General features: G+C 40.8%; 1 protein-coding gene across 1 annotated transcript; it reads right to left on the reverse strand.

Moving 5' to 3' along the window:
* Positions 1 to 377: 377 nt before the first annotated feature.
* On the reverse strand, positions 378 to 3,270 carry LOC131239709 (uncharacterized). The gene is made up of 4 exons (XM_058237545.1): positions 3,088 to 3,270; positions 2,804 to 2,989; positions 956 to 1,123; positions 378 to 671 (listed from the first exon to the last, which is right to left on the reverse strand). Exons 1-4 carry the CDS (start codon positions 3,091 to 3,093, stop codon positions 618 to 620), a joined length of 414 nt encoding a protein of 137 aa, XP_058093528.1. The 5' UTR covers positions 3,094 to 3,270; the 3' UTR covers positions 378 to 617.
* Positions 3,271 to 12,236: the final 8,966 nt, after the last annotated feature.

Consider the following 12,236-nt stretch of genomic DNA (forward strand, 5'->3'; position numbering starts at 1 on the left):
TTCCGATTAGATAGTGTGTGTGTGTGTGTGTCAAGAGCGTTCAAATCTGATTTTTTTTTTTTTTTCCTCACAAGGATTTTTTACCTAAAATTTAGATTATTTCTTATTAGGTTTGATTGTACGATTGTAATTAATTTGATTAATTATGTTCCATGCCAATAGAAAGTCTCGATGGTGGATCTCGTTACCCCAACTGTTTTCTATGGTTTGGAACACTCAGGCGTTGGATTTGCCACATTTGCCAGTCTCATGGCCTAAAATGAGCGGTTATGGATAACACACATACATAACGAGCAATCCGCGTCTGTACGTAAAAAGTTCGTGCTACTATATCACCATGCTACTGTATCACTATACGAGAAAAAGCAAGGAGCGCATATACCAATAAGCTGGGTATAGATGATTCCCAAAAAGATCAAGCCATGTGTACACGTATGCAAAAGCCAATCCACCCAAAGAAAGAAAAAAAAAAAAAAAAAAAAAAAAAAGATAGAGAGAGAGAAAAAGAAAGAAAGCATCCAGGCCATCCAAACAACATCCGGTCCCATTAAAGCATCCTAAAGTAAGCAACCCTATTCCCCTAACTTTATTATACACGTGAGGCATATCTCCACCGTTCATGCAATGCAACTCGGTGCCAGGCAACTTGACCAAAATCCCATAACCCTCTTCTGCGAAAAAACCAAAAAAAGGTCAATCACAAGAACACGTAATAAAATAGATACTGAGGAAAACTAAGGCCTTGTTTTAAAATTTAATTAGTGACACGTGGCATATATGAACCAATGATCAGATGGGCCACCCTCCAAATTCATTCCCTATGGTAGACCTTCTACGGCTAATCTAAGATAAATCCCACCTGATGATTGGTTCAGATCTTGTACAAGTGCGTGGCGTGTACTTAATAAAAGAAAGTGAAATGAGAATAAGCTAGTAGCAGATATGCGTGGCCCACCCTTTTAGGCTTTTCATGCAAGAGCTCGGGTGGGATCTTATAGAGATCTTCATCCACGGCTTTTGGGGCCCTTGGCTGCTTTGGAGGTTCGGTCACGTCACAGACCCTACCTTGCTTCCTTTGCTCCTTGCTTACATGCTGCATATGAGATTTCGAGTTTTCTTTCATCTGCAATCACATGGTTACATCTATGCTCATCATCAACCATCCACGCCATCCAATCACTCGTGCGTGTGATCCAACCATGATCCATCACACATCATACATCAACATCCGAACAGTTGGTCATTTATCATCATAAAACGTTTGTATGGCCACGTGGCAATGTATCTACCAGTCAAATCCTAATTTCATTAAATGTATGGTCGAGTGATGTATTCACAGAATCCCACCCGTCCATCAGACGTGTCACCTAAATAACCCACGGACCCCTGTCCAAAACTCAGGTGGGCCTCAGAACAGAATACATGTTGAGAGGGAAAACCCACCGTCGATTATTTTGGACGGCCCATCATGTTGTGTATATAGAATCCATACCGTTCATCAGACCCTTCGTACAGTACAGATAAATAGCCAGGCTAAAAATCAGAAATTCAAGGGTGACCATTCACTCTCCTACCCCAATACATTCCATGCCACCCATATGAGTTTTTGGGACGATGCGTCTGATAGACGGGTTGGATGTTGCAAATACATCACATGGGTCCCACATCTGCCCCGTACCACCGTAAGCCTACGGTGGTATCGATACTACTGGAACGAGGCTAATAAAGTAATGTATGCCGCGTGCATCAAAAGGCACTTAGCATACATACACCTGCAAACGAATAAAAGGGTACAAAACGTACACACCCAGTGTATATACTAATTTTATTATAGTGGGTCAGATATCAGTGGTACTCAATGCAGGACCGTATTAACGGTATACCTGAGGGCACTTGAAATAATCCCAGTTCCAGTATACATTTTGATACTCTGGTAGAGTGTGATGATGATACACAGGCACTTATGGATTAGTCCTTGTACATTTGGCATACAAGTAGTCAAATCAAATCATCCAAATTATGGTACCCAGTGCAGATGTTTCGTGAGCTAAAAATAAAGCTCATTTGATTTTCTGACCGTCGCATTGGTGGACATTTATTGGACGGTTGATAATGAAAATTTCGAACGTCATATTTCCACAAAAAGCGTCGACCAACCAGAGGCTAGAGTTACTAATCTAGGCAACCTAGGCCCTTTCATTTGTGTTGATGTATACGTGTCACCACGTATACAAATTTTGAGCGCCTGCGTATCAAGCGTCATACGCAGTCTGAGTATCAGATAACTCCTTATTTTTAAACCATTTGTAGAGGGTCGGGTTCACATTTCATTGATCCAAACCGTTGATATGATGGGCCTGGCTATGGATGGCCCATGTAACAAAATCCTCCCACGTGGTAAGATAATGAAAAACTGGATGGCTAGGTTTTTAGGATGTGGGGGATTTTTTGTGCATAGGGTGTCGGCAGTGAGATCCACCGTATTTTGGGTCGCCATGTATCTGTCTGTCGATGGCCCATGCACCAAAATTCTCACACGTGGGAAGATTCTAACCCGCAAACACACGGGCGGGGATGAAAATACAGAAATGCTTCGCATCCAACTGACCGAAAAAGGGCTAAAGATTGTACGGCTAGGATTCTCAAACGCGTGAGATTTTCGGTGTACGGTCCATCGGGTAATGAAAAACCCGAATAAACAGAAGAAATAATAAAATAATGATAAAAGCCCAAAACCGAAGTGAAAATTACAAAACTAACCCGAAGGAGGAGAAGAGAAAGAAGAAGAAGGAAGATACCGAACCTTAGGGCGATGAACCGTTGCAGCGGTGGGCCTCTTGAGATCGTAACCGTACAAATCACTCTCTCCCGTGATGTTATTGAACCGGATAAGCCCGGCCTGCGCAGCCGACTCAAAGTACTGCGTAATCGGGAGATCGTCGCTGAAATCCCAGTACCCAAATGCCGGAATCTGACTCCTCTTGTAATCCTACAACACAAAAACAAAACCCCAAAATAAGAAATGGGTGTGTGTGGAAAAATCAAATGGGAGGGCTTAGATATCAATTTCAGGCCTCTTTCACTTACTTCCATTGCAGAGCGAGAGAGAGGGGACTGAGAAAAGTGAGAGATTCAAGAACTGATGAAAAGGGGGCGTTTTTTCTCTTTTGTTTTGTGCTTTTGGAAGTGGGAATGGAAGGAGAAAAGGATAGGGATCCAGAGCATGAATTCTGCAGCTGAAAAGGGTAAAAGAGAGGCTGCAATTGTCTCCAAGCAGTGGTAATTTAATAACATATCTGAAAAGAGGAATGTGGGCCCCACTATTCAGCGCATGGGCCGGAGAGATGGATGGTTGTCGTTGTCGTAAAGCTGCTGCCACTGCCTCATCGGTGCAAGAGTAGTCAGTTCTTTTTCTCCGTTTTCTTTTTCAGCAGAGTTATTTCATACTCCGATTGCGTACGACTCTTCATACACAGCTACTTGAAAATGGTCCACGCGGCATATTTCAACCCACACTAAACCAGCTAAATTGCGTAATCCAACGTCGTTTTATTCCATTACAAAAATAGGTTGTTTTAATGATCCTACCCTCTGATTTATGGACACTTTTTCTGTTTTAATAACACCATTGGAAATCTTTCATTTCTAACCGTCCAATATTTTGATAAGAATTGGTAGTAATTTTTTCACCGTACATCTAAACTAATGCCCATTGCCAACGGTTTAGCTTGAGTTATTTGTATTCCACGTAAGCAATTGCTGAATATTATCTAACTGCTTGCACGTCATCCATCACGTCTGTAACCTTCTGATGGACGATTGGCAAGCAATGGGAAATTGCATGCGTGTCTCGCAAGTAATTCAACCTAAACCGTCCAAAGTATGGGTAACGGTTCAGATGTAGCAACGAACTAAAATCTATTTTCATTTGACTACCTAACTATTATTATATTTCTGGACATTTATTGAACGGTTAAAACTGGAAATATCCTGTGATGTTATTTAAGGAAAAAAAAAAAAAAAACAAATATCTACGGATCAGATGTTAGGATTGATTTGATTCTTAGATTGTAACCTAAAGACAGTCGATTTCCCAATATGAACGGTTTAATTTGAATATTTATATTCCATATATTCCACAAGTGAACGTGTGTCAAGCGTCGTAGGCAGGCAGAGTATCAAATAGCTCTTCTTTCTGTATATCTGAGATTTAATATGCGGCGCCACATGTGAGGGAGCGGTCTATGCGCCAGACATCCGTGTATGCCGCTCACGTGCCAGAAATCCACACAATTCATCGCGTAGTTAGCCCTAACATCACATGGGCCAAAAGCAATGTTGGCCCGCTAATCACGGTTTAAAGGACTTGGGTTCGGTAGTGACCACTTCGGTGGTACGGGTCGGTGCTGGAAAAGCACTGTAGGCCCCCGTGATGTATGTGTTTGATCCATGCCGTCCATCCATCCGCTTTTTAGCTCATTTTAGGACATAATTCAGAATATAAGAAAGATCCAAATTTCAAGTGGGCCACACCATAGGAAACAATGGCGATTGACCACCCACCATTAAAATTTTCTTAGGCACAGAAATTTGAATCAAGCTGGTATTTGTGTTTTCCGTGTGACCTAATTAACAAGTGGGATGGAAAATAAACGCTACAACCGGCCTTAAAGAAGTTTTTAATGGTGGGTATTCAATTAATAATGTTGCCAGTGGCGCAGTCCATTGAGATCTGGATATGCCTCATTTTTTGGCTCACGCTCTAAAATGAGCTGAAAAATTGATGGACGACGTGGATAAAACACATACATCATGTGGATCCATGTAGCTTTTCCACCACCAATTACGGTCAATTCCGAATCTGAGTTCGGGTTTAGGGTTTGTTTGGTTTTTCAGCTCAATTGTAATTACCATGTAAATAGGTAATAATTATTTACCTAGGTAATTACTACATCATTCCCCATGCAGATGTGACAACTTATTTTTTTAACGCGTAAATAGAGAATTTTATGAAATCAATGTGGGGCCCATTGTGATGTATGTGACTTATCCACATCGCTCATTTGTTATGTCAGCTGAATTAAGGGCATGAGCAAAAAAAAATGAAAAGGATCCAAAGCTCAAGTGGACCACACCAAAGGAAATAACGAGAATCCAATGCCTACCATTAGAAACTTCTCAGGGCATTTAAAAGTTTTGGATCAAGCTAATATTTGTGTTTTCCCCTCATCTATGTTTTTGTGACCCTATGGACGAGTTAGATGATTAAAAAAAAACCTCAATGTGGGTCTAATGAAAGAAAATACTTTTAACGATGGACGAATTGAGGCCACTCTTTCCTTTCATATGGCCATTTAAATATTGGAGTTACCTCATTTTTCATCTCATGCTCTAAAATGTTCAAATAAAGTAGATCTACGGTACAAATATATCATATACATCATGATGAGGTTCATAGATTAAACCAATACTTTTCTATCAATTTTCGTGGTGAAATTACTCTCACGTTTTCAAACAAGGGAAAAAAGTAATAGTTACTTTTCTACCGTGATTTACACGTACCGTAGAAAATCAAACAGACCTAAAGGGACGAGGGATGTGGATGGGGTACTACCCGAGCTCCGAGTGGCCTCTGTGATGTATGGGTTTTATCCACGCCGTCCATGCATTTGCCCTGTCATTTTGTGGTAAAGGCTCAAAATGAGGAATATTCAAAGCTTAAGTGGACCAATCAGATTGATCACGGCTGCCAATAAGTTTTTAACGGCGAGTCTTCAATTCTCGTTATGTGGGCGACTTGAGCTTTACATCTACTCATTTTTTGGCTTATTTTCTAAAATTATTCGGCTAAATAGATGGACGGTGTAGATAACAGTAAGCCCTCAGAGACCCTCCCTGCGCTGACTCGGGACTGGCGGGGTAGTACCCATTCCGCATCCGGCTAGAACGTTGTGTTGCCGGCATCACCACCACCGGTGGTGTGTCGATGTGTTAGGAGCTGGGGGGGCCAACAAGATATATGCGTTTTATATCCACACCGTCCGTCCATTTTCCCCCTTCATTTTAGTCCATGATCTAAAAAATGAAGCAGATCTGAATCTCAAGTGGACCACTCCATAGGAATAAGTGGGGATAATGACACCCACCGTTGAAATATTTGTAGGCCCACCGTAATGCTTCCTTGTCATCCGACAGGTCGATGATCTCTTTCATTCATGGGTTCATGACCTAAAATGAGGGGAAAAAACGGATGGACGGCGTGGATATAAAACACATGCATCACGCTGGCCCCACAGCTTCCAACGCATCGACTCGCCACAGCTGTCAGTGGTGTGGACAACACCACCACCTGTTGCTTGTACGATAGAAAAATTAAAGGATAGCAGAAAGTCCAACAGTTGGCTCGCTCGCTAACCGTACGACCCTTTTATTCTATAAGTGGCTCGTTCGTATGGTCCAGATCACTAACACGTGCGACTTTTTTAGAGTCTTGGTTGACCGTTCTGAGAGGGGATATCCGTTGGTACGAAACACGTATCAGAGATCCGGGCCCTTTGTCAGGTAGACCGCACTATGAGCATGTGATATACCATAAAGCAGAGCTGTATACTTTGATTCAAGGGGAACACAAATGTGTGTTGAATATCAACCGTTTGATTTTTTCTGATTGTCCGTTCATCTCGTATACCTGATGAATGGTCAGGATCTACGGAACGTGTGCCATACACGCGAATATGTCACATGTGTTCGTCCCCTCATGTGAGCGGGCCGCGGGCGCGTATTCGTTGAGGCCGGCTTAACAGCTTACCGTATGAGGCCCTGACAGTGGGACCCACCTTGATTACGTGTTGTATATCCACGCCGTCCATCCGTTATTCCATCTCATTTTAGCATAAATGCCTAAAAATGAAGCAGATCCAAATATCAGTTGGACCACACCATAGAAAACAGTGGTGATTGAATGCCACTGTTAACAACTTCCATATCAGCTTGATCCGTAACTTTTGTAGCCCATGAAAAGTTTCTAAATGTTCAATCACCAGTGTTTCCTGTGGTGTGGTCCACCTGATTGATGAATCTACTTCATTTTTCAGGATAATGCCCTAAAATAAGCTGGATTAACGATGGATGGCGTGGATATAAAACATACATCAAGGTGGGCCCCATCGTTAGGGGCGTCATCCCAGTGGCCTTGCACGGAATAAGGACGACCATTAATACCTTGCTTGCTGGGTTTGCTGACCGTAGGGTAGGGTTGCCCCTTATACTGAGGTGAAGGGCTGCAGTTCCCTACTGTCTGGGGAATCAGCAGTCATTCGGTAGAGTTGCGTCTACAGAAACTACCGTACAATCTAAATACTTTTCAGTGAACACGTGGCAAAGGATTTCTGGATTTGGAATAGGGTTACAGGAATATCCTACGGTAAAGCAGAGTGGGTAGAATTGGAATCTGGTACAACCCTCTCTCTATGGGATGCCTGGTAGGGTGAAGTATCAATCAGGACCGTTCCTCCATCTTCCTGTATTATGGATGGCCAATAATACAGTATAAAAATTCACTAAATGATCCTATCCATCTGATCGGTGCTTCTCAAAGTGATGGTAGTAAAACAAAAAATTTAACGGTCAGATTTCAGTGCCAAAAAGTGGAAAAGAAGTTGATGGAAGAAAATGCCTGATGTGTATAAGATTCAAAATAAAGACCACAATGATAAGTATATTGTAGATGGACGGCACCGATTGATGCATCATCTTGACACGTGTGAGGGCGGAGGGATGGCTCTACCACATTCGAAATCTTCCGGCTCTACCGTATAATCATCGGTTATCTATCGATTTTAACAGTTTAGATTGGATAAGGATTGAAAGATCCTCATTTTCGTCCCATATAATCTTTATGACGTGTCCCATAATTTCACGGTTAGGATTCCTGCACAGTTGATATTCTTGCAGAAAGAAAGCTTGTGGGCCTCTTTGGGGCCCACTGTGATGTATTTCTTTAATCAAGTCCGTAAATACATTTCTTCAGCTCATTTCAGACTATGATTCGAAAATTGAAGGAAATCGAAATTTAAATTGGACCACACCACAGGAAACAGTGGAATAGTAATGTTGAAACCTTCTTAGAGCCCATGGTTATGTTTATTTGTCATCCAACATTTTGGTAAGTCAAACATACCTGGATGAAGGGAAAATACAAATATCAGCTTGATCCAAAAACTTCTTTGTGGGCCCCAAGAAGTTTTCAAACGGCTGCCGTTCAATTTCCAATGTTCCTGTGATGTGGTCCAGATATGCTTCAATTTTTGGATCATAGCATAAAATGAGCTAGAAAAACGGATGGACGGCGTGGATAAAACACTCACATTACGATGGGTCCCATAAAATCTTCCCACCACGGACCTACGTGGTGCTTTGTTCACCACACAATCCACATCCAGAAAACACGGCTAGATGCACTCGGCACTATTTTAACAATGGTGGTGAACCTTCGACCCTTACATGGCATAGTTATAAGGAATCCAGACCGTCCAAATTGCGAAAGAAGTTGTGGAAGAAGCATAGCCTAAAAGATATACTGATAATACGACAAAAACCATCTTATTTTGCTTTTGCAATTGGGACCACTCATTATCTTACTTTTAACCATACATTTGACAGCTAGCAGTTGAATTATTAGAATTACCTAACCCTTATGATTAGATAAGCATGCGCCATCCAAAACGTGCCCCTATTATTTGGATGGCCTGGATAATCTCAGATAACTACCATAAGTTAGCAGAACGAATCCCCACCGTTGTCAAAATGGTGGTGAACTATTATAAGAGTCTTGGCCGAGGAATTAGCTAATTACGGGGCGCGACTTAGGTGGATCTCCGGATCCACCCTCGTGGGTGAATCCTTGATTGTGGGACCCATGATGATGTATTATATATATATATCCACGCCGTCCATCCGTCTTGAAAGTTTATTTTAGGGATTTATCATAAAAATAAAGCAGATCCAAATCTCAACCGGACCACAAGACAGGACACAGTCGTGATTGAATACCCACCATTAAAGGACTTTTGGGGGCCACTGGAATGTTTATTTTCCATACAACCTGTTAATAAGGTCACAAAGACCTAGATGGACCACATAAATATCAGCTTGATCCAAAACTTTTGTGGCAGATAAGAAGTTTTTAATGGTCAATCACCGCTGTTTCCCGTGGTGTAGTTCAGTTGGAATTTGGATCTACTTCATTTTTAGGATCATGCCCTGAAATGAGCTTTCAAAACATATGGCGGCGTGGATGTAAGTTACATACACCACGGTGGGCCCCACTCTCAGGGATCCACCGAGGCCACGCCTATTAATTACATCACGTCTGGGGACATTCTATATTACCTGGGACGATTGTTTTACCAGAGCCGGGGAAGCAATCTACTAGATCATTAGCTCTCAGCTGTCAGTATCTGGGACCATTGTTATATCTTTCCTATTAACCGGCAATAAAATGAAAGCATAAGATTGTCCACATACAGTCCATCCATCACAGGACACAGAAGATCAACGGTCCAGATCACAGAAACATGGTCCGACGGATGAGAATTGAGAACTCGTGTGTACTCTTCAAATATTCAGGGGCACGTATCATATGTTAAGTGTTCTGTTGTTTGTCCTGCTTGATGTTGGGTTTTTAGCTAAGCCCACACGCAACATTGACTAGGGATGTCCACCTTAATACGTATAATGCCGATCACCAGCTTTTGTCTTTGTACCCTTGATATGAACGCGATCGCTTGGGTTGTGATGTCTCTATATCTGACATTATCAGCGAAGACACATTCATGGCTCGGGTGGTAGACTCACGAGAGTTTCAACCCAAAGGTCATGGTTTCAAGTGCTCATTGTAGTGTATGCTGATGATGATGCATGAATAATAATAATAATAATAATAAGACAGCTATGTGTTTACATTTCCATATAAATAGACAATTAACAAGAAATTGCTATGTAAGCACAATTATCATGTGACCGCCTAAGTAATTAGATGTGAAAATAAAGTCATCCAAAAATGTAAGTAAATAATCTACAACAAAAACAATCAACACTTCGCTATGACATGTACTCTAAAGGTAGATTAAATATTCACAACCATATTGTCAGATCTGCCAATGATCTAGTTCTTATTTGATACATTTTTTTATCATGTCCTAAGGACATTATGCTACTATTATCTTTTGACTATATGATAATTTTGAAATTCATTTTGTCAATAAAAATCAGCATAGGCATTTTTCTTCTACTAATTTTATTTGTTTTAATTATTTATATCATTCTTATACTCTAATTAATAAAATTGGTGGCTTACCTTATTTTTAATATATCTTTTAACTAAATAGTTAGATCAATCTTCACATATTTATTTCTAATCCAATCAGCTCAAGTTGAACTCCATTATAGTATGCCCGGCACTTAAATAATCGCACACATTTAATCAAAATTGGATTGTTTGTTACATATTTTTTCTTTTTCTATTATCTTGTTAGTGCATTTACTGTTAGTTCACACTTCACTGTTAGCCACCCCCACCGGGGAATCGATACCAAAACCTTAGTGTTGAAACGATGTATCTTTTACCGGTTTGGATTCTAGGAAACACTATTTTTACAATAAATTTGATGTGCTTTTGGCAAGTAGGAAGGTACGTTGCACCTAGTTTGGTGGAACATCTGTGGTAGGCTTAAGCTTTGACTGAATATTTGTCATATTTGGCTTCGGTTGAATATTTATTATATGCGGCTTTGATAATACATTGCCAGCTTTATGGATAATTTTTATATAATTTCTAATACTATCTTATAAACCCCGGTTTTTGTGACTAAGTTTAATACTCATTTTTTAAAATTTTGAATGTTAATATGTAACAATAACTTAAATTTCACACATAGTTTCTGTTTTTCCAAATGGTGTGAATGCGTCGGCGTGTGTGTGGGAGCTGTGAGTGCGTATGTCAAAAAATAAAATAAGTAGGAAGCTAGGTTGCAGGGAAGTTTGGTGGAGACGTTGGAAGGTAGCTTGCATGGAAATTTGGTGGAGACGACTCTACGGAGAATATATATGCAACAGAGGGCACGTGGAAAGGAACGCGACAAAAGAAGAGTTATATGCTACTCGGGCTGCCTATGATACTTGATGCGCAGGCACTAAGAAATTATACACGTGGCATATATTAACTCAAATAAAACCGTCTGGATTGTGAAAACCATTGTCTCCGAGTCATAATCACATTATCAATGTTTTTGAAGAATATTAATTAACCTGCACTTGTTTGTGAAAAAGGAACCCTTGGGTATTTTTACTGTTAACCGTCTAATAAATGTCAATCAATCCGAGATTCCAATTAATAAATAAGCTTGAATTTTAGTTTATGATACATCCAAACTATTAAATATAATTCGGACAGTTTAATTTAACTACTTGTATACCAGGTGTACAATTTCTTAGAAATTTCTAAGTGCCTGCGTATCATCCATCTCGCCGCCAGAATATCAAAGTATTTTTTTTCCTCTCGAAACAAAGAAAGAGAGACAAAACTGGGAGCTGGAATCATCAAAAACAAGACTGTAAGTGACCATGATGCCCTGTCACATCGGGGCCCACCAAATGCACGCTTTGGATCACTGAAAGTGGTCACTGGCTACCAAGGTCCTGATAAAGCTGGTCACCGTGGGCATATATTCTCACCTGTCACACATGTCAGATCCTGGCCGTCCCTCAAAAATCAGGAGTGTTCAGAAAAGGTGGGGCCCGACATCCATGGATTCACATGCATCCGACATGGGCTCATCTCACCCGAACCAAGGTTCATAAAATGTGGGTTCCATCTGATGAACAAAATGACTAAATTTTTAACTAAGGTCAATGAAAAGTGGGCCCCATCTGGTGTACTGTGGATATTGCCCCACTTGAGGACTTGCGTCTGTCATTAGCAAAATTATTGAATTTTGGGTAGGGCTGACATTTGGGTGGATTCAACTGACCAACCAGTGACCGATCTGATATTGGGTTGGACTTGAGCAGGATGCATGGAGTTCCGAACTGGATTGAGTACGGATGGTATGTGTTGAAGGAATAAAAAATTCCAACGCGGTCACATCACATTGGTCCATGCCATATATATATTTTTTTCCTCGAGCTAACAAGATACGCGGGATTTCTCTCTCCTGAATAGATTACATGCCACACAA

Source organism: Magnolia sinica, chromosome 3 (genome assembly GCF_029962835.1).
Source record: "Magnolia sinica isolate HGM2019 chromosome 3, MsV1, whole genome shotgun sequence".
Taxonomy (NCBI): Eukaryota; Viridiplantae; Streptophyta; class Magnoliopsida; order Magnoliales; family Magnoliaceae; genus Magnolia; species Magnolia sinica.

What these genes read in the sequence shown, in the direction of transcription:
- LOC131239709 (XM_058237545.1), bottom strand. An exon ending in CAACGGTTCATCGCCCTAAG is followed by an intron (nt 1,124 to 2,803) that starts GTTCGGTATCTT and finishes ATGTGATTGCAG; the next exon opens with ATGAAAGAAAACTCGAAATC. An exon ending in TGCATGAAAAGCCTAAAAGG is followed by an intron (nt 672 to 955) that starts GTGGGCCACGCA and finishes GTTTTTTCGCAG; the next exon opens with AAGAGGGTTATGGGATTTTG.